This window comes from Ochotona princeps, chromosome 17 (assembly GCF_030435755.1).
Source record: "Ochotona princeps isolate mOchPri1 chromosome 17, mOchPri1.hap1, whole genome shotgun sequence".
Lineage (NCBI taxonomy): Eukaryota > Metazoa > Chordata > Mammalia > Lagomorpha > Ochotonidae > Ochotona > Ochotona princeps.
In genome coordinates this window covers 4,457,838-4,482,067 of record NC_080848.1, presented here as the reverse complement: position 1 = coordinate 4,482,067, position 24,230 = coordinate 4,457,838, and the positions used below count along the sequence as shown (strand labels likewise).

Sequence of the window (24,230 nt, the reverse complement as noted above, 5' to 3'; positions counted from 1 at the left end):
TCCTGTCCAAGGCTTCAGGTGCTCAGCTCTGTCAGTCAAGGTGCAATAGCTGGAACCCCAGGCCAGCCCTGCATCTCCCACTCCCCTGCACCCACCATCGAGCCCAGCACTGGGGCTCCATCACTCCCCACCAGCACTCGAGTGTCAAGTGCTATGTACAGAGTAGTAGGAGGAAAGGACGAGCAGAAGGAAGATGGTGACAGCCATAGAGCCCAGCCCTTGTCCCTGACCCATGGGCCCCCTGGGCAGATGGCTTCTGCAGGGGTCCTCTCCCACGCGGCTAACACCAGCCTCTCCCTCTTGCAGTCGCTGTTGTTTCTGGGGCTCGTGGCTGCTGTGTGCCTGGGCCTGAATCTGGCCTTCCTCGCGACCTACCTGGTGTGTGTGTGCTGCCGCCGGCAGGATGGGGCGGTGCAGACCAAGCAGCGCAACTCCTGCTGCACCACCTGGACGGCAGTGGTGGCCGGGCTCATGTGCTGGTACGTGTCCCCTCTGCATGTGCAGTCAGCAATCTGTCCCTCCCCATCCCTGTCCCTTGTTCCCTCCCACCCTTGGGTGGGGGCTCACCTGGCTGAGCTCTGAGCCCTTAATGGATGAGTGTGGCCCCACACAGATGCTGTCCTTTGCCTGGCCACACGTCAGCAGTCAGCTGCTAGGTTGTCTCCTGAAGGGGCACACAGGGTTTGCCCAGCCCCTTGCAGGTTGTCCCCACAGTCCACTAGGATTCTGAACCCTGAGCCTCTTTGCTCCCTGGCTCCATGCCTTCCCAGCCAGCCTGGGCCTGCAAGGTCAGAAGGCAATCTGAAAGTGGCCTGATCGATTCCACCTCCGCCCGGGGTTGGTAGCTGTGAGCCGTTAGTGCCGTGGCTGAGGCCAGTAGCGCTTCTGGCTCCCGCTGCTGCTCCTGCCCGCACTGGCTACTCGAAGGAATTGCATGTTTCTTGTCTGAACGGAGGCTTTTCCCCAAGCCCAGTGATGGCTCCAAACCTCTGCTGGGGTGTGGTCACCCCTGGCTGGAGTCTGTCATTACCCAGCTGGCCACATGGTGAATGGCAGACGGGACGCCCAGCCACCGTGCTCCTCTGCTCTGTTAGGACGTGTCCATCCCTCATCCCGCCTGTCACCAGAAGACAGGCCAGCCCTGCAGCAGTACCAAAAGGTAGGCGGGACAAAGTGAGTACCGGGAGCAGGGACCCACGGCTGGTGCTGCTTAAATAAGAAGCTGGAAGAGTTCTTGCCCGGGTTAGAAGTTCAGAGACAAACATCATCTCCAGCCTGAGAGGTGACTGTGACGTTAAAGTCCTCCTGGGAGGGGCCGGTCTTGCAGTGCCCTGGTTAAGCTACCGCTCCTGAAGCCACACCGAGTGCAAGTCACAGCTGCTCTTGGCTCATCCAGGAGGAAGCAGAGCAGACCCTAAGTGCTTGGGTTCCTGATACCCACGTGGAGACCTGGCTGGAGTTCCTGGCTCCTGGCTTGGAGCTGGTCCATCTCCTGCTGTCATAGGCATTGTCACTCAGCTTTTCAACTACATTAATAGATATTACCTGATGTCCTCCTTTGAGAAGGTTGCACAGTGGTTTGGAGATGACAGAGCAGGTGAGGCCCCAGGACCCTGCAGTGCTGGCTGTGCTGGGACCCCAACTCCGTGAACCCAGATGAAAATAGTAATACCACCAGAGGTCAAGTGTACCTCCACTTGGCGATCCCAGCCTGACTTTATAAATCAAAGATGCATTTGATATGTTAACTTAGCGAGTGTCACACCTTAGCTTGACCCACCTGAAGTGGGCTCCGACACTAACGTTAGCCTCCAGGGGAAGAAGGCATCAAATACCAGTCTTTGGTTTGTGTGTTTGTGTTGCCTGATAGATGGAGAGGGAGAGACAGAGAAAGTGTGATCTTCCTGTGAGGAGTGACTCAAACATTAGCCCCAAAGATTGCTGAGACCCCCACCATCTTAGGCCCTTAGGTTTCAGCTCCCTTAAGTTTTGGTTTCATTTCAGTAAGTGTGGGGCTATTTAGTTAACTCGCCCAATTTTGTACCCAACAGCCCTATTTATTAATCCCTTGCGGCCCTGTATCCCTGGCCCTGCTTACTGCTGCGTCCACCTGTCCTGCAGCCCTGTACGCCCGATGCCTGCCCCTATGTTCTCTTTCATTTTTCCTTGCATTTTGTCTCTCACACTGTCTTCCCCTCCTCTGCTCTTGGGGCTCTCTGTCTCTCCCTTGCTGGGGTCCCTTGGAGCCCCCTCCTGCCACTATGGCAGGAGTTCCCGCTCTCTTCCTGTCTCTCTTCTCGCTCTGCCTCCGCTCCCTCCCCACGACCATCTCCCTCTGCCCTGCTGTCTCCCCTTTCCAAGTGCCATCCCTCTGCACTGAATAAAGAGATCTCTGGTTTGGCTCACTGGTGTCTTGGGTAAATGGCAAATTCCTAGCACTTCCATCTGCTGCTTCACTCCCCAAATGCTCCCCACAGTCAGAGCTGATTCAGGCCAGAGCCTGACTCCACTGCTTGCACCAGCACCTGTTATCTCCCAGGCACATTAGCAGGAAGCTGGATCCGCAGCAAGGACAGGACTGCATCCGGGCATTCCAGTGTGGGATGAGGCCATCCTCTTGGGCAGTTCCCCCAGCCATACTCCTGTGTCCTCCCCGTGAGCCTATCTGGGAGGCAAATGCTGAATATCCGATGTGATTTGTCGATGACTGTATGGAAAGTGAAAACCGGAGAGGCTGAATGGGCAGGCTCGCTGTCACACCATCGCAGAGGTGAGGAGCAGCTCGAGTGGCCTGGGCGGGCAGGGCCGGCAGGTGGCAGTTAGCTGCGGTCTGAGGGAAACTGAGAACAAGAACATGTGGCAGATCTCACTGCAAAGCGTTCTGCTCACCAGGCATGCCAGGTTGGAAGAAGCCAGCGTAAGGGGCTGGCGGTGGGTCACAGCACATTAAGCTGCCACTTGGCAATACTGGCATCCCATGTCAGAGCGCCAGTGCTGGTGCCAGCTGCTCCGTTTCCAAGCCAGCTTCCTGCCAATACGCCTGGGAGGACAGTGGAAGACAGCCCAACTGCTCCCAGGATGGAGCTCTGCCCAGACCTGGCTGCTGTGGCCACCTCTCTCTCTTCTCTCTCCCTCTTTCAAATAACCTTGCTTTCCAAATAAATAAATAAATCTTAAAATGAACATTTCCTGCAGCTGGCATTGTGGCTCAGTGGGTTAAACCACCGCCTGTGCTGCTGGCATTCTGTAACTACATTGAGTCGCACTTCTCTGCTTACAACCCAGCTCCCTGCTAACGTACCTGGGAAGGCAGCAGAAGATGGCCAGGGCTCTGCCACCCATGGGGGAGGCCCCAGATAGAGTTCCAAACTCCTGACTTTGGCCTGGCCCAACTGCCTGCTGCTGTTGCCATCCGGGAAATGAATCAGTGGCTGAAAAATCTTTCCTTCTCTGTCTCTCCCTTTCTCTCTGTTGTTCTGCCTTTCAAGTAAATAAAATCTTTTTTTAAAAAAGACTTTTTCCATGTTTATTGGAAAGGTAAATTTACAAAGAGATAGAGAGGCAGAGAGAGAAAAATCTTTCATCCACTGGTTCACTCCTCAAGTGGCCGCAATGGCCTGAGCTGAGCCAATTCGGAGCCAGGAGCCAGGAGCGTTTTCTGGGTCTCCCATGTGGATGCAGGGTCCCAAGACTTTGGGCCATCTTCAACTGCTTTCCCGGGCCACAAGCAGGGAGCTGGATGGGAAGTGAATCAATAGGGGCATGAAGAGTGCTGGCACTTGCAGGCTGAGGGTTAGTGTTGATTAGCCAGTTGAGGCATTGCACCAGGCCTTAAATAATTTTTTTGGTAATAAAATGCACATTCTTAGACCTTCCCCGACAGAGCCAGTGGTCAGGTGCAGTGACAGGCACTGGGTGATGGCATCCCTGGGGGGTGCTTCTGTTGCTTTGTGTTGTGGACTCCAGGGCCAGCCAGAGGGAAGCTTGGGAACAGCTTGCTGAGGGGCAGGGAGGGGCGTCCCCTCCCCAGGTCCTGTCTGGTTTGAAAGGGAGGGTGTGAGTTGGGCATGGGCATCCAGAAAGTTAGTGACAACTGGAGGCTGTGACCTGAAGCTCTGTAGATCACAGGGCCATAGGAGCCCAGCTCTCAACTGATCCAGTGATCTCTCCAGCCTGGAATGTTGGAGGCAGACCAACTAGAGCAGTTTCACAGGGGGAGGTCTCAAGTTCTGTCTCTGGTTAAAACAAAATACAAATCAAGGCCACGTGGGGGAAGGAGAGGCAAGGCCTGGCTGGTGTCCCGCGCATGCCTGCTCCTCCTTGCGAGTGATGGGGGGGCGGGGGAGGGAGGGAAGCTGCTTGTAGAGCCCAAGGACAGGGAGGACGGGAAGGCTCCCCCCACGTCAGCATTCCTATGCTGGGAGCCGGGTGGTCAGCCTGGATGCAGTACTGCACTTGGAGGCCACCTGAAGGAGTGACCTTGACCATTGGTCAGAGTTGAACCCAGAGGGCATAGTGAGGTGATAGGCTGTAGTGCGGAGGATCCAGAGGATGTACGTCTTACCCAGAGAGGGGGCAAGAGGGTCCTGGGGGCCACAACAGGGGTGTGACCAGTGCCACACGTACTCAGGCTTTTTTCTGTAGCCCCAGTGGACTGCTAAGACGCAGAGAGCGCATGGTGGCAAGAGGCAGGTAGCCCAGGCGGAGAACGGACTTGGTGCTGGCACAGGCTCTGGGGTGTGTGTCAGGTTCATGGAGGAAAGGATGGCCAGGGAGTCCCCAGTTCTAGAGGTGGCAGAAACTGCCCCGGAGCGGTGGTCTCTCTCTGGTCCTCTAAGAGCTGACTCAGGGTCACTCAGACTGGTTCGATCTCCCCGCCCACGCCCACCCCCCCACTTCCAAGTCATCAGACCAAAAGACAAGTCTTTGCCCAAAGCAAATGACCGTGGGGTCCCTCTGCTCTGTGACCCCATGTGGCCTTTTACCCTTCATCCTAGACATCATTGCTAACCCCCTTCCTGGACAGAGCTCCTCTGTGACCGTCAAATCCCTTCCCTCCATCCACGTTTCCGGAGCCCTTAGTCCTAACAGCCCAACCTCAGAGATGGGCAGCTGAGACGTCCAACGGCAGGGGAGCTGGGAAACAGCCCTGCGTTGCACCCGGACAACGGGGTATTATTCACAGACACAAGGAAGTGAGCTCCCCAGCCGTGAACAGACACGGCGGACGCTTCTGTGTCTCGTTTGAGTGAGAAACCGGGCTGGCAAGGCACCAAACACTTATTCATTTCTTTGAAAGGCAGAATCGCAGAGAGGGAAAGAGTGTCTCTAACAACCGGATCTGGACCACGCTTAAGTCAGGAGCCAGGCGTTCTATCCCGCTGTTCTGTATCGGTGGTAGGGGCCCAGGAACTTGGGCCATCATCCTCTGCGTAAATGCTGGATGGAAGCTGAGGGGCTGGGACTCGAACCGATACTCTGAGGTGGAATGCCAGGGTGTAGCAGTGGCTCCACCCACTGTGCTCAGCACAGGAGATCTTCACAGCTGTGGAACTGCTTGTGCTGGTGCTGTGGCGGTGGATCCGAGTCCTGAGGCGTGTGTCCAGTCCCACAGGCTGTGCAGTGCCAAGAGTGAACCCTAATGCCAGCTGTGGACTTGGGTAATGTGGTCCACTCTGGTGGGCTTTCTAAGAACTTTCTGTTCAGTTCTGCTGTGAACCTAACATTGCCCTCAAAACTCGAGTTGATTTGTAAGATAAACAGAAGGTGCTTACTGGGCACAGTGGTTACCCTGCCCCGGCCACTTTCATCCCGGTAAAAAGTACCTAGTCTGTGTCTTTCTTCTCATCCAGCTTCCTGTTGATGCATACCGTGGCAGGCAGCAGGTGGTGGTACAAGGACTTGAGTTCCTGCTTCCCACATGGGAGACCCGGGTGAGCCCCCTGGCTTGCGCCTGGCCCAGCCCTGGCTGCTTGCAGGCGTTTGGCGAGTGAACCAGCCAATGGAAGGTCTCTCTGTCACTCCGCCTTTCAAATGACACATACATAAAATAAGTACAGATGCTGTCTCCTAACCTTTGTTTGGGGTTTCGGTTGTAGTGCTGCCTTAGGCATTGGATTCTATGGGAACAGCCAGACCAACGACGGGGTCTACCAGCTCACCTACTCCCTGGACAATGCAAACCACACTTTCTCTGGGATTGACACCCTGGTAAGGCTCTTGGGGAGCTGGCTGGGCATGGGGACAGCCTGCGAGCTCAGATCGGCCACAACAGGGGTCCCAGTAGGTCCCCCGCCAGTTCAGACCCACAGGCTTGCAGCACCCTGGCTTCACCTTGTCAGCCCACAGTGCTCTGTGTATCCACTCTAAATAGACTCCAGGAGAGCCCCATGGGGGTGGTGGGGTTCCCCCAGGACAAGTCCTGGGTCTGTAGGCTCTGGGATAGGGATAGGGCCCGTGACCTTAGCTGGGGCTCACAGTAAAGGCCAGAGGCGTTGCACTGAGGGCAGGAAATGGCAGACCACTTGGGCCTCTGGCCTGAGCGGCAGGGTCAGGGACTTCTCATTTTGCCTACATGCCCGTCGTCACCTTTGTGATGGCACCAGGGCCTTTGCTGCTGCCTTTCCAGGCAGCGCTAGTTATGCTGGTAGCCAGGCCGTGGAGACCAATCCTTGGGCACCCACCCCAGGCCAGTCCCTCTCTGGACCAGGTCCCCAGCGGAGGGGGTGACGACAGCCTGTCCAGTAGCCTCCCCTGCAAAATCCAGCCCTGTCTGTCTCCAACTGACCTGCCCCAGCAAGGCCCTGGCAGCCCGCAAGGAGGATACCACCTCCTGTGCCCCCTCTGACTCGCTTAAGCTTCTGTAGGCTCTAATCCTGCCGCAGGCCGCCCTTAAAGAGACAGCTGTGCTGCTTATGGGGTGCCAGCCCTCTGTGCTGGGTCCCATCGTGGGACCCATACCTGGTGTCTGCCTGGATGGTGGACTGAGCAACTCGGGTTGGGGGAACTGGGGGGGCAGGCTGTTGGGGTGCACCCCACCCATTGGGTGCACAGGGCCCCCTGCCTTCCCCCTCTCCTTTCCGCTCCTCTTTCCCTCCCCTACGCACCAGCACCAGAGTCACTGGAAAAGGAACACAGCCCCGGAGGTAACTTCTTCTCCGGGAACCCCCAGACCACCGTGACAAAAAACCTGATGGGAAGATTTGAGTCCTTCTCTCTGGGAGTGGAAGCTGGGCTGGAAACAAGCTCCAGGGTGGACTTGGAGCTGGCTTGGGACAGTTCCCAGTGAATCCCACCCGCTAGGACCCCCATGTTGGAGATGTCAGCCTGGGGCTTCATCACCACTGTCAAGTGGGGGGGAGGTGCCCCCAGGGCTCTGGGCCCTCCCCCCAGTAGGGAGCCACTGCATCCTGCCCCAGCCCTGGGGCTAGCACAGGTGCTTTCCCAGGAATGTGGGGTCAGCCTGTGCTGGGCCCTGGCTGGGGCCAAGGAGGCTGGTTTGGGTCCCAGTACAAACAGCAGCCCTTGGAGGGGCCCACTGTATTGGAGAGGTGAAGTTCAAATACCAAATAAATGACATTAGATGACTTCATGTAGGTCAAAGTGCGGATAAACTGCTAAGTGGGCTCCAACTGGGGTGACTCATAGAATGGGCCCCATTATAATCATCACAATTACTGTAATTACCAGAAGGGAGGAGGAGGCTGCGGGCAGGGGCTGTGGGGGGCAGAGCTGGGTGGGTGGGAGGAAGGGAGGACCAGGTTACCTGGGCTGCGCCTTGGTGGAGTTGGAGCTGGTCAGAGACCCTCGGGGGACTGCCCTGCCACACCTTGGGGACCCAAGCAGGGTCTGGGTTTATTGGAGGAATCAGAAAGGGGTTGTTCGGGGCTGTTCGGTGGGCAGGGGCCAAGGCATTCTTCCTGTCACCTAGTGGCTCCCCCACCCAGTTGGGGGCAAGCAGGAGGGACTCCAACCAGACCCCCATGGCATCAGCCACTCCTAGCACCTGCTGACTCTGCACCTTGCGTCTGTTCCTGGCATTCTGGTGGCCAGCATGGCTCTCTCGGAGCCCATGGCAGGCTGAGGGGCGTGAGGCATTGCCTGCACCCAGCTGTGGCCTAATCCTGTTTGAGCAGGAGCCTCAGCGGCACCAGCTAGGCCTTCTGATTCCAGTTTTCGGCCACCCACCAGCTGCTGGGCCTACCCTGGGGGCCTTGCTTTCCTGCCTGGCCTGCCCAGCCCTCCAACTGCTCTGGAATAAACTCATTAAAGGCAGGCCCCACCTCCCTCCTGAGGTTTTCACACCTGAGCTTGCATCAGTCCCTTGAAGGGCCTGTTGGGCAAAGGCAGGAGGCATAGGACCCCACCTTGGCCAGGAGCCTGCGTCTGCAGGAGTGGGCAGGACTGGGAATCCGCAGCTCTGACCAGTTGCTGGGAGATGCCAGCACTGGTATGCCATCCTGGGGGACGAGTTTCCAGGAACCTAGCCTGGGCAGCGGAACTGTCCCACTGTCCCTCTCGCCAAGATCTTCCTTCCCGTGAGAGAGGAGAAGTGAGGAAGTGAGGAGCTGTACAGAGGCCAGCATTGTGATTTTTTTCTCTTTTGTTTCCCGTGGGAAGACAACATCAGGCCGGAAGACAGATGTTAATTGTCTTGGTGTCTTTTTTTTTTTTTTTTCTGCTCTCCCAAGGAGGAGTTTAAGAAACAGGGAAGTTCAAAGTTGTGGAAGTTGTAGAGGGGAGAGTTGGCAGTGGATTTTAAGCTTTTTAACAGTCCTTGCTTCTGATCTTTGCTGTTTATGGGCGGGAAGGACATAAGCATGACCTCGGGCCACGCACGGCAGGGCCAGGTGTATGTAGCCAGGGCCGGTTCCCTTATTCAACCCGACAGGAAGTTTCTGGGCCCCCGAACAAAGGCACTTGCACCAAGTGGCTTGGGGTTCCTCTCCTCTGCCTGCTGGTTGCTGAGCCCCTAAGGCGTAGCTGCTGCTAGCTGGTGCCCCTGAGTCCTATGGCTCCCAGAAGCCAGGCACCGGGCAGCAAATGGAGCGAGCTGCTGGCATGGAGATAACAAAAGGACACAAAGAAAGCCATTCTCTCCTCCCATGGCTGGGCCGCAGATGTGCAAACCCGCACAGCCAGAGCTGCCATGGTGTTATCTAATTGGCCTCGGGCTCAGGCTCAGCCCTGCGTAGGAAGCTTCTGCCGCTTCTGCATCCCTCCAGTCCTCCCAGCTGCGGGAGCCAGAGCTGCCAGCTCCGGATCAAGATCAGCACACACTGTCCCTCTGCAGCCAGCTGGACTGCCCGGGTCCCTGGGTGGCAATCTCAGGGTGGCACGGCCCTTCAGCCCTGGGTGGCGACACACGAGTTCCAGGCGGACTTGGGGGTTGCCAGGCTGCACCCCTGGGCCCTGCAAGCTGCTTGGCTCTGTCCAGATGTTCTCGGGCAGATGCGCTTGGAAGGACGTCCTCGTGGCTACCTTCATTCCTACACACACTGCCCCCCTCCAGGCCATGGGACTGGACAGAAGCACACAGAGATGGCACCAGCATGCCTCCTGCTGCCTGGCCAGGCTCTTCAGAGCCAAGGTCAGAGCTGTCTGCGGTTTCTGTCAAACACCCATTGTTCCACCTTCCCAGGGTTCCGGATGCAGCAGCAGGCAGTTTCCCTCTTAGGGAACGTTGAAAAATCCCGTTGCCGCGGGACAGACAGGTCAGGAAGCAACATGCAAGCCCCTGAGCTCAACCGTTTATTTCTGTGAAAAAGAGAAGTCCCCTACCCCAGTGTTTCAGGTTCAGAGACTTCAAGCAGGAGAAATGGGTTGTTCTGTGTGCATCCCCATCCGGGGTTCCTCCTCACCCGAAATGCTTGCGACCCACTGCCTTCCTGGCTCTCTGCCATGATGAGTCAGACTCATAGCTCCCCCCCTCCAAGTCCTGTTTCATACCCCTTCCACCCCAGGTTTCTGGAACCACCCAGAAGATGAAGGTAGACCTGGAGCGGCACCTGGCCCAGCTCAGCGAGATCCTCGCCAGCCGAGGCGACTACCTGCAGACCCTCAAATTCATGCAGCAGATGGCAGACAACATCGTTGCCCAGCTCTCCGGCCTGCCCGTGTGGGAGGAGGTCACCACCCAGCTGACCGAGCTGTCAGAGCAGAGCAGCTACATAGAATACTATAGGTGAGGACTCCCCCACCTTGTACCCTCAGAGGCATGCAGCCTCAGACTCCGTCACCTAGCCAGAGGGCTCTGTCCTCTCCTGCACTCCATCTCAGAGACCCCAGGGCCGAGGAAGGTCCCTCAGGAGACAGCCAGGCAAGGAGGCAGCGGTGTGACCTCCAGGGTGCGTCTTGCCAGGCAGCCCTGCAGCGCTGACATGGCACCGTGGCCTTCCTCCAGGGTACCTGGCGCAGGGGTGAGGTTGGCAAGTCATGGAGAATGAGAGTCAGCTCTTGGGGCTCCTGACCCCCACTCTTGGCTCATCTTCAAGCCAGTGACAGAGCTCAGAGCCACAGCCCTGCATGACTTACCCTGGTTTTCGGGTTTCTCACCCTGTATCCCAAAGCCCCGTCTGTCCCTGGTGGTCACTGATGCCCTGAAAGCCAGAAGCCTCTCCCAGCTGGGGAAGGTGCTTGGTCCCTAACGCAGCACAGATGGACGTGGCTGCTGGGCAAGGACTGCCCTGGGCTTCCGTGTGCGAGGGAAGCGATCTGTTCTGGGTCTTCTCGGGGCCCTTCGGCTCTTCAGCCCCGACCCCAGAGAAGCAGGAGGGCAGGGGCTTGTGGCCCCAGTGACTGCCTCGCCTTTCACCCTGTGTGTGCATGCTATATGCACCTGCTCCTTGCCCCCACCCTGTGAATCAAGGGGCTGCAATGTCCCCCACTGACAGGAGTGCTAAGGTTCTGGGGACCAAGGTGTCCAAGGGCCAACTCTCCCATCAGCCCAGGCCAGAGCTGGGCGGGGCTGGCTGTGGCTGCCTTGCCCACCCTGAGCTCCATGATGGTCTGGAGTGAGTTCTATGCAGGCCTCCTTGGCGCCACGTGCAGAACCTGGCACCAGTGCTGACTGTGAGGGCCCTAAACTTGCCTGTGATTCAAGGGCGGGATTGGGACCCAGGAAGGCCGGACTGGGCACTCGTCAGAGCTGGGTCTCCTAGGGGCTTCCAGTCATGCCTGTGTATTGCTATCTGGCCATGCTGGCTCTGTGCTCGCAGCACCTGCATGAGTCTTAAAGTTTGTTAAAGTGCCAGGTACCCCCTGCTGGGCTGCATAAGCCGTGTTCCACATGCTCAGTGGCCACCCCTGGGCAGGAAGGGGCCAGCTCTGGCTCAGACTCTGAGTAAAGGCAACCTGGAGAGGGGGCGGCCCCGCAGCCCCTGAAGTGGCGGTCTGTCCATGTTCACTGGGCTCTTGCTGGCTCAAGGCCACTTGTAATACTGGAGCCAGTGGGAGAGGGGCACTGCTGTGTAGGCTGCTCCATTCCCCGCACCAGGCGGGGCTGCCGGTCGGGAGGGTTCTCCCATGGTCCCACTGACCTCCCCACCCCCTCTGCCCAGGTGGCTCTCCTACCTCCTGCTCTTCGTCCTGGACCTGGTCATCTGCCTCGTCACCTGCCTGGCACTGGCCAGGCATTCCAAGTGTCTCCTGGCTTCGTGAGTAGCGCTGCCTATGGGCCTGAGACAGAGAGCAGGGCAAGGTGCCATCACCGTCCGCAAGTGGCACGGGCCTGGTCAGGTTGCCGAGTGGAGCGGGCAGGCTGGTCCCTCCTTGGCAGCCGCCGACTGGCCATCTGGATGCCAGCAGGCCCAGGTTTTCCTCCACCTGTGCCCTCCCTGCTGGGTCTACTTGTGCGGAGCAGCCCAAGATGCCAAGCACAGCACCTTCAGCCACCTCTACCCACTCCCATAGTGCTGTGGGACCTTTGTAGTGGCAGTTAGGGGCTGTGGCAGGGTTGGACAGGGGCTAGGTGGAAAGGTGCTGGAAGTGGTGGGAAGGCGGCCGTTACAAAGCCCCCCCCCCCACTTGCTGTACACCTTGCCCGGGTCCCACATTGGCTGCCTCTCTCCTAGGATGCTGGGCTGCACGGTGCTGGTGCTGCTCCTCAGCTGGGCATCTCTGGCCACGGACATGGCCGTGGGAGTGGTGAGTCGGGAATGGGAGGCAGGAGGTGGTCGCGCTGGGCGGTCTCTCTGGGGAGGTGTCCTGTCCATAGTCCCGGAAGCCCATGATCTCAGAACCAAAGTGACTTGGGTCCTCTGGGCCAGGCTCCTCCTGGCTTTACAAGGAGACTGCCCAGAAAAAGGAAGGGGCTTGCACGAGGGCCAGCTGCGGAAACAGGTGGCTTTTCCCTGGGTGTGAAGAGCTGAGAAAGACCGGGCAGGGGTGGCGTCTGCCACCCAGGCTGGTGGCAGCACAGCCCTGGGCTGCTGTCGCGGGCCCTGGGCACGTGGTCTTGCTTTGCTCGCTGCCCTCCGACACACGTACTGTGCTTCTCTGCCTTGGGATGCTAATTGACCAAGAAGGCAGCTGTCTGACCGAGCAGTTGGGACGCCCTCATCCCATAGTGGAGTGCTTGGGTGTGAGTCCCAGCTCCTGTCCCCAGACCCCTAGGCAGCAGCAGGCGTTGGCTCAAGTAGCTGAGCCCTTCACACACACACACACACACACACACACACACCCACACACAACGGGAGGGGGTGACTGCCGTCTTGCTCTCCCAATCTCTGCCTCTCAAATTATACTTCTTGACCAGCTGAGGGCTTCCTACATGGTTATACTCGGCCCTCAGTAGACCTGATGCTGGAGTTCAGCCACGCACGTGTGTCTATCTGTTCAGTGGGCATGCTTTGCTGAGTGACACTTGGTGCCAGAGGGCTTGGGGGACGTGTGGTGTTTGCTGTTTGTTGCCTGAGTTGTAGGTGGAGGAAGACAGACTTGGCAGATGACTGGATCGTGTGTGTGCGCGCGCGTGTGCAAACAAGGACAGCAGGACGAATTGGGATTGCAAGGCACAGATGGAGGCACACAGGCCGCCATCTAGCCTATGTTTCTCTCTTCTGCTGTGGCTCTCACTGGGAGGTGAGAGGCTGGGGGCTTGCACCAGAAGCCCCGTGCCCAGACTCAAGGTTGCCCAAGGGCTCTGGCCTGGGACTGCTGGGCTTGGCAGCTTGAGACAGGAGATATCCCTGCCCGGGGCCTCTGTGCAATGGCCAGTAGCAAGGCCAGGACAGGAGGCCCCGGCTCATGGCCAGAGCGTCTGTCCTTGGTGGCGCGGGAGCCCAGCTGGCCAGAGCAAGGTGCACAGCTGCCTCTCGGGACAAGGGCTGGCACACAGAGGCTCTCCAGGGGGCCCAGGCTTGTGCCTTCTGGAAGCCCCGTCGCCTCCTGCTTACCACCCTGAGGCGCCTTGTGAGCCAGGCCCCCTCCCTGTCCGTGCAGGCCTGGCTCTCTCACCACGCTGCAGTGTTTGAGGAAACAGAGGCGATTTAATCCGCCAGCTGGGTGCCCTGGAATGCCTGGGAGCTGGGAGCAATGCCATTTCCCCAATTCCTTTAGTCAGGCCCTTGTGTGAGAGCCACTCTGGGTGAGGTGCAGCTGAATGGGCCTTTGACAGGGGCCAGGGGCCTGCTGCATTTTAATGCGATGGGAGGAGGGGCCACAGCAGCCCTGGGTGATGATGCCCAGCTTGTGTGTGGCCTGCAGGCCACCCTGAGTGCCTCTCCCCCTGCCTCCGCCCAGCCATATCCCACCCCATCCCTGTCCCCACGAGGGGCGGTGGCAGTGTCCCTGGAATCTGCTTGAGAACGAGCAGCCAGGAGCTGAGCCCTGAGCCTCTGGGCGTGGCCTCCCGTGCCCCCCAGGTAGCCCTGCTGGGTTGTGCCCTGTGTGAGCCGCCAGGAGCCCTAGGAATGAGCCTGGCCCAGCCGTTTGACTCCCAGCTCCAGCTACCTGAGGGTGCTCACATCAGGAGGTGGGCAGTTCGGTTCCTGGGCTGAACTCCTGGTTCCAACATCTGGGGAGTGAACCCTAGTCGGGAGCTCTCAATCTCTCACTCTCTGCCTCTTTCAAGTAGATAAATGTGGCAGGTTTTTGTTTTGTTTTGTTTTGTTTTGTTTTGTTGCTTGCAGAGTTAGAGAAAAGACTGAGGTTTCCATCTGTGGCTGACTCCCCAGATGATCGCAGCAGCTGGAGCTGGGACAGTCCACACCCAGCAGCCAGGAGCTTCTTCCAGATCTCCCCCAGTGGGTGCAGGGGCCCAAGCACTTGTACCTTCTCCGGCTACTTTCCCAGGGAGCAGGATTGGAAGTGAAATAGCCGGGACACAAACCGTTGCCCATAAAGAATGCCAGCCTTATAGGTGGTGGCTTTACCCACTTTAACACAATGCCTGCCTACCAATAAACAGAAAGTTTTTAATTAAAAAATTTAAAAAAGATGCCCCAACACAGTAGCCTAGTGGCTTAAGTCCTCGCCTTGAGCACACTGGAATCCCATATGGGCACTGGTTCGTGTCCCGGCTGCCCTGTTTCCCATCCAGCTCCCTGCTTATAGCCTGGGAAAGCAGTGACCCTTGGGTCACTGCACCCACGTGGGAGACCCAGAAGAGTTTCCAGGCTCCTGGTTTCAGGTCAGCGCAGCTCTGGCCATTGCGGCTACTTGGGGAGTGAGTCATCGGATGGAAGATCTTCCTCTCTGTCTCTCTGTATATCTGACTTTCCGATAAAAATAAACTGAAAAAAGGAAAGAGGAAGTAAATGGGGTGTGGTCTGAGCAGGTGTGATGCAGGGGTGAAAGGGAGGGAGGTCCACCTGCATCTACCTCCCCTCCTCACCCTTCCGCAGCAGTGGAACCTTGGGAACATGTCCTGGTTCTCATGCCTCCGTTTCCTCATGTGTGAAATGGGGAGAGGCACAGTCCTTGCCTCAGAGAGCTGCTGATAGGAAATTCCTGCGAGGTGCCCAGAGCCGTCCCCAGCTCCCACACACTGACTGTCAGCATGCAGGGGTCCCCGGCAGCGCTGCCCGCCTCACCTCTGTCCTCAGGAACTGCCTGCAGGCCCCACACCACCTGGGCAGGGACCGGGCAGCTTCTTCCCCATCCAAGCCATGTGTGCAGCCTCCAGACCATCCCATGCGGATGCACCTGTCCCAAGAGATGGAGGACCAGAACTGCAGGCTCAGGGCTGGCCAGGAAGAGGAGAGGGGAGGGAGAGAAGGGAAGGAGGAGGAGAACCGTGCTGGGGGAGCCCAGGCCCTGGCCCCTCCCTCCTTGGGTCCCAGACTTCCTGAAAGTGGCCCAGCCTGAAATGGGCCCCCTGTTCTTGTTTTTCCCAAGATTCTTCTCCCCCAGTTTGGGCCTGCCTGTTCTCTGTCACCCCAGCTGGGGGTGGGGGTGGCCCCAGGCCTGCTGGCACTGCACCTCTGATAGCTAATAAGGAGCCAGTGTGCCGGGACGATTTGTTACGTCTGTTAGTGGTTTGCGTGTGAAATCATTCTCCCAGGGTCCTGAGCACACAGCGGGGGGGGGTGGGGGAGTGCAAGCTCTGGATCTGGTGGGGCCTGCTGTTCCCCAGCCCTCCTCCCTCCCACCCGCAAACTCATTTCTAGACCCTGAGTGCTGGGATGCAGCTGCTAAGCCTGCAGCCGTGCCTGGTACCTGGTAGGCACTGACATCTCGAAGGAAAAGAGCGTGGACAGGCCCTTTCCTGGGGAACCTGTACCAGCGGAGGGGGCTTCCCGGGTTTACCCAGTGCCCACTGCACCCAGGCTGGCTCAAAGGCTGGCATCATTACCACTGCCTCTCACAGGCCCCCCCAGCTCTGCTGTGGCACAGCCTGGGATCTCACCCTCTGTGCTGAGCCCCTCCCCCTCCCGCTCTCTCTGCACCGATGGACCCAGCACATTCTTTAGAGAGAATCCGGGGCCTTTGGAGATTGTTCAGCCGCGCGTGTAGGGCTTGGTGACAGCAAGTTGAAAAAAGAGAGCCGTGATGAGCAGATGTGTCCCCCTCCTCTCTCCCCGCCCCCCCACCAGCCCTCACAGGGAGCTCCCTGCTGCCCTCTGGGCCTAGGTCTGGAGTCTTCACCCCACCCCCCGACCCTCCCAGGCCTTGGGAATGGCCTACAGGGGCCACACGGCTGGGGCGGCAGGCACCTGCTGCCCCCAGACTTGGTGTCCGGCTCCATCCTGCCCCCCTCCCATCTCTCCCGCTCCCAGGGCACCAGTGACTTCTGCGTGGCCCCCGATGCCTTCATCCTGAACATCACACAGGGCCAGATCAGCACAGGTACCTTGCTCTCCCAGCAGCTCAACTGTCCGGTGCCTCTGCTTACCCCTTCCAGTACTCACCACCCCAGACACCGGTCCAGCTGGACTCAGACTCCTAGAAGTGGCCTCCCTGGGGTTGGGGGAGGGGCTTGGGAGGAGAAAGGCCATGCTGGCCCTGGGGGTGGCCTGACACACACACTGTTACCTTGCAGAGGTGGCCCGCTACTACCTATACTGCAGCCAGAGCACCCGCAGCCCCTTCCAGCAGGTACAGCCCACCACACCACGCCCCTCCAGCCCTGCTGCTGACCGAGGGCGTGTGTCACACGGTCACCTGCACACTTGCCCCATGTGGGTGGCATCATCCTCACTGCAGTGGACAGGTTGATCAGGTGGCCAAGTTGAGCCCCTGGGGAGCCGCCTCCCCATTGGGTCAGGGTTCTGCGGTATCCCAGGGCTGGCTCCGTCCAGCCCTTCTGCAGCTGTCCCTGTGGGCCGTGCGCCATGCCTCATATCCCTGCCCACACTGATGCGGCCTCCAGGGGAGGGGCTTCTGAGCTCCCAGCACATGGACCCTCATGGGGGGCTGTGCTCTCCCCCGGCCCAGGTACTGACCGTCTATCAGCGCTCGCTGACCACCATGCAGATCCAGGTGGCGGGGCTGCTGCAGTTTGCTGTGCCTCTGTTCCCCACGGCTGAGGTAAGGTGTCACCCCCACAGTCCCGAATGAACCCCGATCCTAAGGGCAGTTTACTCAGATGCAGCACACCCCCCACCCCCCGGGAACTCAGGCGGGCATTGAAGCGTGTGTGGCTGGCTCCGCATCCACTCCCTTGGTGGCCTGGCCCCTTCCTTGGGTTCTTGGTGCCCTTGGCACCGAATGCCCTTGTGGTTTCCTCACTGGGCCCTCCCGGACACTCAGCTGGGCCTCTCCCCCTCTTCTGGCTGCAGAAAGACCTCCTTGGAACACAGCTCCTGCTGAACTCATCGGAGGCTGGCCTGCACCAGCTGACGGCCATGTTGGATTGCCGGGGACTGCACAAGGTGCATTGGGGGGTTGGGGAGACCCAGAACAGGTGTGGAGCACCCCAGCAGGCCACATCTTCCCAGAGCAAAGCTAGCAGAGACTAGAGCTCAATAGTGGGAAGAGGGAGGATGGCCCCAGCTTTGAGACACAGGGTGAGGGGAGGCCTGTGAAAGCTGTGGTGCGGGTGTGTGGTAAGATTAGGAGGGTTGACTCAGGTTAGCTCTAGGACACCGGCGGGCCCTACCTTGCAAGAGGGAGGTAGCTCACCATTGTCTGTACTGGCCTTCTGGTCAATCCATGCATCTCCCTGGGTGGCAAGTGGACATCTCAGTTTCATTGCCAGGGTCATCTCTGCAGGAGGCTGAACTATCAGACCCAATAACTCAGGGAACACAGGGAGATTATGGGAGCACACGCGCAGACACCTCAAGCAGAGGCCAATGTGTCGGCATCGCCCACATCCCCCGTGGGTTTAGAGCAGTTTGCCTCTTGTTAAGGACTCAACTTGACCTGGGCTCATGGCAGCCAGCACCTCCATAGTCATGGGGCGAACCAGCTCGGCCCCGGCAGCCTGGTTGGTCTGCCTCAAGGCCGGTGCTCCAGGGCCTGGCACACAGCTCTGCGGTGAACCCCTAAAGCTACATTGGGCTTCACCACAGGGACCCTCCCTTAATGGCAGTGCAAGGTGCTGGGACTGGGGGCAGAGGCTGCCGGAGATGAGCTCGGCTCTGCCCCCCTCCTGTTCCCTCCCAGGACTATGTGGACGCGCTCACTGGCGTCTGCTACGACGGCATCGAGGGCCTGCTCTACCTGGGCCTCTTTTCCCTCTTGGCTGTCCTGGCCTTCTCCACCTTCGTCTGTGCAGGGCCATGGGCCTGGAAGTACTTTGCTGCCAGGTGAGCTGCCCAGGCAGGAGTGGGGAGCCCTCCCTAGACTGTGGGGGGCCCCAGGGCAGGCACAGAAGCCAGGAGCCATGGCAGCCTCCAAGCCACTGTGTCTCTCAGCAGGACAGGGTGATGCAGAGGGGGGACGGCTGGGGAATGTCAGGGGAATGCTGAGGTCCCCCTGGGAAGAGGGAAGCTGCCTCTGGAGAAGGTAAGAAAGAGCAGGGTAGGAAAGACCGTGGTGGGCTGCCTGGAAGAGGCAGTCCTGAGCCAGAGAAGCCGCATCCGCCTGGGAAGACAAGGGACTAGAACAGGACTTTGCAGTCCCGGCTCACTGCCATATATCATTCCAGGGACAGAGACTACGATGACATCGATGATGGTGACCCCTTCAACCCCCAGGCACGGCGCATGGCAGCCCACGCCCCATCCAGGGGGCAGCTGCACAGCTTCTGCAGTTACAGCAGCGGCCTGGGCAGCCAGAGCAGCCTACAGCCCCCTGCCCAAACCATCTCCAACGCCCCCGTCTCCGAGTACATGTAAGGGGACCTGGCTCTGCGGATGGCTTCTAGGGTCCCTGAGCTAGTCACCCCTCCCCGGGGGCTGTGCTGGGAGAAGAGGCCCCTGCAGTGGGCGACAACCCTTGCCTGGTACCTTTCGGGCACTGAAAGAAGGGCTGCCAGAGAAGGTGCCTCCTCATAGCCTCCCCTCCCCAGCTCCCCATGCACACCCCCGAGGCCCTCCTGACAAAACCCTTACCTATGCAGGAACCAGGCGATGCTGTTTGGTGGGACCCCACGCTACGAGAATGCACCACTCATCGGGAGAGGCTCCCCTCCACCCACGGTAACCCTGGCTGCACCCCTCGCATGGTGGGGGTGGGTGGGGGGAGCTGCAGAAGAAGCCCCTGCCAGCCCCAAGGGTTCAGGCTCAGTGGGGCAACCCCTAGGGAGTGCTGGGCTAGAATCCACTGCTTTGTCCAGCCGGGCAGGTTCACCCAGTTGTCTCTCTGGTCCTGGAGCCAGGGAGCTCGGCAGCGCCTCCATCGGCCGCTCCTTCTGGTTGGCCCATTACCTTTCTTCAGAGGCAATGAGTAAAAGTCTCCCATTTGACACACTGGAAGAGCCAGGCCACTGCCTAGGAGGAAACGAGGGCTTCCCTGGTATTCCACAGGTGCACAGGGCCCCAGTAGACGTAGGCTCAAGGACACAGGTGCCAGTGGTGAAGCCTCGGGCTGACTGTGAACTTAAGCAAATGTTTTGCTTCTGTGTCTCGGTTTCCCCATCTGTAGGATGGGGTGGTAGTAGCACCCACCTGCTAGGAGTTAGAAGGCACAACGGAAAGAGGTTTTGCTCATTTCAGAGTTAGTTCACATGAGGTGGAAGGAGTGGGGCAGCAGTGGAGAGATGGCTGCACGCAAGGCTATGTGAGGGTGGGGTACGGGAGATGTATTTTGCTTATCTGAGATGCAGACCCCACATGGTCATTCAGTGGTCAGGGCTGGGCCTCGCTGCAGCTAGGAGCCACAACTCTATCCAGGCCTGCTGTGTGGGTGGTGGGGGAGGCGCATTAGCAGGGATGTGGATCAGAAGTGGAACAGCCCGGACTCGACCTGCTGACTGATGTGGGAAGCCCACATCACAGGCAGAGGCTTGCCCCGCTGCCCCACAACACAGGCCACTTACATAACTTCCATTTTTAGCAGATGGCATGAGAGCCACACCCCAAGGGACATTTTGATCGCCACAGCTTAGGTGGAGAGGGACATGGCTGCCGGCATCTGGTGCCAAGGATGGCCCTCCATGATGAAGAGTGGTGTGGTCCCTGGTGTTCCCATTGCACAGGGTTATGCCCCGTGTGCTGCAGGCTGCTGAGCAGTGTCCCCGACCTCTGCCCTGTAGAGGGTCTGCGCGTCCTCCCCCTCTCCCTCCCACGGCCCCCCAGTGGGTGTCTTCCCAGAGCCCTGCACCTGCCAGCCTTTGAAGTAGCTTCACTACCAGCACATGGCCCATCCTGGTTTTGTTCTTTCTTCCTGGGGTCCTGGGGAGTGGGAGTGGGCTGACGGAAGCCTTGGCGACCACTCACATCCTGGCCTGCCTGGCTAGGCTAGGAAGGCAGATTCCCGTGTGCTGATCTGTAACTCAGCAAAGTCCCCTGTGTGCGGGGATTGGGGGAGTAACTGAGAACAGCCAATTGGCAACTCGGCTTCTGTTTGAGACGCCTCAGGCCCCTCCCCCGCCCTTAGCAGAGACCATGAACTAACCGGGGTTACACTGCTCTGGGCCAGGCTGAACTCTCCTCCCACCCTGAGGTCCTGGGCAGTATTGACTGCCCCAGGGGCCACCTCCCACCTGGACAGCTTGGGGAAGTTCCCTGAGTGAGCAGCCTGGGGCTGTGGCTGGGACTGGGTTGGTGTCCCTAGACGGGAAAGCCGCAGGGGCGGAATTCCCCCAGAGGTGAAGACCAGCTGGCTTCATGGAACCCAGTAGGCCTCCTTGTGTAAACAGTCAGTGTCCCAGTGAGCAGAGCTCCCGAGGCCGGCAGGTGGAGAAGTTGAGTGGCGGATTTCCGCCTCCTGCAGGTTGTTTTTGTCAGGGTTAAGGCAGAGGGGATGTGATGGTGCCACTTCAGGAGACAGGCGGGCTGCTCTCTTCCTCCAGTTTCCTCTGACTGCAGTCAGGAGCCTGAGCTCCGTTCTGGGTCTCATGGGGGGGCAGGGGTCCAAGCACTTGGGCTGTCTTGCTCTGCTTTCCCAGGCCCATTAGCAGGGAGTTGGGTCAGAAACAGAGTAGCCAGGCCTCAAACCAACGCTCCCATATGGGATGTCAAGTGTTACCAGCAGTGGTTTTAACACCTAGTATTGGCATTTAGAATTTTTATTTACTAATAACAATCGTGGGAATTGTCCTCATACTCACAGAGACAAGATCTCTTGGGAGAGGTGCCTGAAGGCTTTTAGCGGGTTAACAAGTTTGGGAAATTTCTTTCTTCCCCTGGAGGGTTTTATCAGCCACCTCCGGGGCTAAAAACACAGATGCTGGGACCAGGCCATTTCTGGCCCAGAAAATGAGCTAAAGAGAGGTTTGCTGTCTTGCCTTCCTGGAGCATTCAGCATTCCAGGGTGTCTGGATACAGCTCCAAGACAGCCGCCCTGGTCTACCGCTGGCCCGGCCATTGCCAGTGGTCTCGGGGACTGCTCCGCGCATGGTTCTGTCCAGCAGTGTGCCAGCTGCTGTCCACTGGCAGCCAGGCGCAGCCCGCTTGACCACCCCACATTGAGACCGCCGGGTTGAAGAGCTTCTGGTCTCTTTCTCCCATCCTTGCACAGGTATCCATTCCAGGACGAATGGGCTGAGCCCTGGAACTTCCTGGGGCGGGGAGGCAGTGTCCTGATCCTCTGGCTCTCTGGGTTCAGTAGGGACCAGCAAAAGTAGAGACCCCATAGGCCCATCCAGGGTGCCAAAATCTCAGGTCCTGCAGGCACAACCCTGGGTGGTGCATGCCATGGGACAGGGTAGCCGTGTCTCAGTGCCCCAGGAGTAGTTCTGTCGTCAGCTTTTTGTTATTTTTTAAAAATCGTTTATTTTTAAGGCAGATTTACAGAAAGAAGGAGATAGAAAGGTCTTCCATCTACTCCCCAAATGATCACAATGGCCAGAGCTGAGCCAATCCAGAGCCAGGAGCCAGGATCATCCTCCGGGTCTCCTACACGGTGCAAAGTCCCAAGACTTGGGGCCATCCTCTGCTGCTTTCCCAGGCCACAAGCAGGGAGCTGGATAGGAAGTGGAGCTGCTGGGATATGGACAGACCTCCATATGGGATCCCAGCACTTGCAGGAGGAGGAGGATTAGCCAATTGAGCCATTGTGCCAGGCCCTGTTGTCAGGTTTTTAAGGGTGAGAACTGTGGGAGGGGTCTTGCCTACTTGCCATCATTTTGAGTCTCTTCATGTTGGGGTTGGATGCTCTAAGGTCCACTTCATAGGTGGGAAAGTGAGGCTAGAAGAGGTTGGAGAGGTTCAGCCAAGATACCAGGGGGAGCAAGAGGCACAGCTGGGATTTGGATCTGGGCCCATGTGTTCCCTAGCCTGTGCCCCGCCAACTGCTACTGACTTCACAGGTGCATGCTGTGGGAAGCGAAGGGACAGGCCAGGTGCTGGTGGTGTGTGCTGGGGTGGAAATGATGGAGGAAGAGGGCTAGTCTGTGTGCACCTTGTGTTCAGGGCTGGGGGGACCAGAGACGTGGATGTGGGGCTGGGGACGTGCAGATGTGGCACCTGGCCAGCCATGGTCCCACCCCGTGTGCCCTAGACACCCTCTGAGAGGGACCATGGTGCTTGCCTGCTGCAGGTGTCACTCACTGAAGAGCTCCTGCGCCTCTGTTAGCACAGGCATCCCAGGAGACTGAACCCAGAAGCCCCCTCAGACACCAAAACCTCCAGATGCTCCTGTCCCTTTATAAGATGGTACAATAGTCACGCATCACTTCCTGTTGAGATGCATTTTTGAAAATGTCAGTGGCTGTTTACGAGGCAAAGCCAAGGCACCACGTGTGTCTTGATCCGTGGCGGTAAGACCCGCTGGTGCAGAGTCTGCCTCTGCGCTAGGTGGGCTGGATGAAGGGTCTTTGAGAAGTTCCTGGAAAGTGCTTAGAAAAAAGCCATGCCTGAGCTTCAAAATGTGCCTTGCACCATTCCATTCTGTTGGCCATGGGCTTCATGGAGCAACCTTGTGTCATGTCCATCCGTAGCCCAAGGCCCCAGCTCTGACTGCCCTCTCTTCTGTCTCCCACAGTACTCGCCCAGCATGAGAGCTGCTTACATGTCGGTTGCAGATGAGCATCTACGACACTATGGGAGTGACTTTCCAGCCTAGCGGACAAACGACGGACAGATATGCGGGGGTCCCTGCCTCCGTCTCCTTTGCGTATTTAGTGAATGCACAGAAAAGCTACATTCCTTCAACTGGAATCACAAGTGCCCTGACACTGGCAGGCTCCCTGGGCTGCAGGAACCCAGCTGAGATTCCTGACCAATGTCCTGGGGGAACAGAGGACCCCCAACTGGGCCTGCCGCACTCTCCTGCCCCTGCTCTCCACACTGGGCCTCACCCCTGCATCCACGCTCACAGGTGGGGCGGAGCAGCGAGGGGGTGTCAGATGCCACATCCTGGGATCTCCCTGCGCTCCTGGGCCCCCTTATCCAGGGCCGTGCTTCTCATTAGCACTGACCACCATTGGTGATGGGCACTGCAAGCCACTTCTCGGAACTGCTCAGCAGTCGAGGGAGGGCGTTTACAGGAAGTGGCGTTGCTGATGAAGCCCAACAGTGCCCACAGCCACATTCCAGAGCCAGTGAACTTGGCTGGTCATGGAGGTCTGTGCTATGCAAGCTGCATAGGCAGGGGTCTGGCAGCTGCACTGTGTGGGCCCTGGGCCTGGGGGACCCAACTGGCTACCAAGGGTTAAGCCTGTGTTCTGGTGTTGCCGTCGTGAATTTGTGAGCCACACACGGGGAGGGCAGCCCCTTAGCAAGTAGCCCCTCTCTCTTCTCCCCATCCCATGTTAGGGCAGCAGCTGAGTGTCCCTCTTCAAGCAGCTCTGTCTTTTGAGCAAAGGGGCACGTTGTGGCTTGAGGTGAGACAGAGATCTGCCCGTCGTCTCCCCTCCCCCGCTGGTTTCCCAGCCCTTCATGGGAAGGAACCAGGATTGGGGTCTTTGGTGCTTCAACCTCCTGTCCTCCCTGGATGCACAGCCTGAAGCCTCCAGCTCAGGAGCCAGGGCTCCCTTTGCATTCCGTAAATAGTCACTTTGTCACCAAACACTGGGAGCAGGGTGGGTGCCGCTTGCAGCCCAGCCTCTACAACAGGCCAGGGCCAGGGCCCGGACCCCACCTGCATTCACAGACCTCGGAACACTGCTCCCCCCAGCCCCCTTGCTTCCTAACCTCTGGTTTGTGCCCTGCCACTTGGGGGTGTTTTTACTGCATGTAAACTAAACCACAGTTCCCCCCAGGGGGTTCCCAGGAAACCTAGTGGGAACCTCTTCCTGACTG

At 58.6% G+C, this 24,230-nt stretch overlaps 1 protein-coding gene across 1 annotated transcript in view; it reads left to right on the top strand.

Annotated features, from left to right (window-relative positions):
- TTYH2 (tweety family member 2) overlaps positions 1-23,538 on the top strand; it is a 29,113-nt gene extending 5,575 nt beyond the window's left edge. Inside the window, exons 2-14 of the mRNA XM_004592942.2 lie at positions 307-479; positions 6,099-6,210; positions 9,963-10,183; positions 11,559-11,654; positions 12,072-12,144; positions 16,218-16,287; positions 16,481-16,536; positions 16,876-16,968; positions 17,220-17,312; positions 18,049-18,191; positions 18,533-18,718; positions 18,947-19,025; positions 22,972-23,538. Coding sequence (XP_004592999.2) covers positions 307-479; positions 6,099-6,210; positions 9,963-10,183; positions 11,559-11,654; positions 12,072-12,144; positions 16,218-16,287; positions 16,481-16,536; positions 16,876-16,968; positions 17,220-17,312; positions 18,049-18,191; positions 18,533-18,718; positions 18,947-19,025; positions 22,972-23,052 — 1,476 coding nt within the window. The 3' untranslated portion in view covers positions 23,053-23,538. The remainder of the gene's footprint in view (positions 1-306; positions 480-6,098; positions 6,211-9,962; positions 10,184-11,558; positions 11,655-12,071; positions 12,145-16,217; positions 16,288-16,480; positions 16,537-16,875; positions 16,969-17,219; positions 17,313-18,048; positions 18,192-18,532; positions 18,719-18,946; positions 19,026-22,971) is intronic.
- Positions 23,539-24,230: the final 692 nt, after the last annotated feature.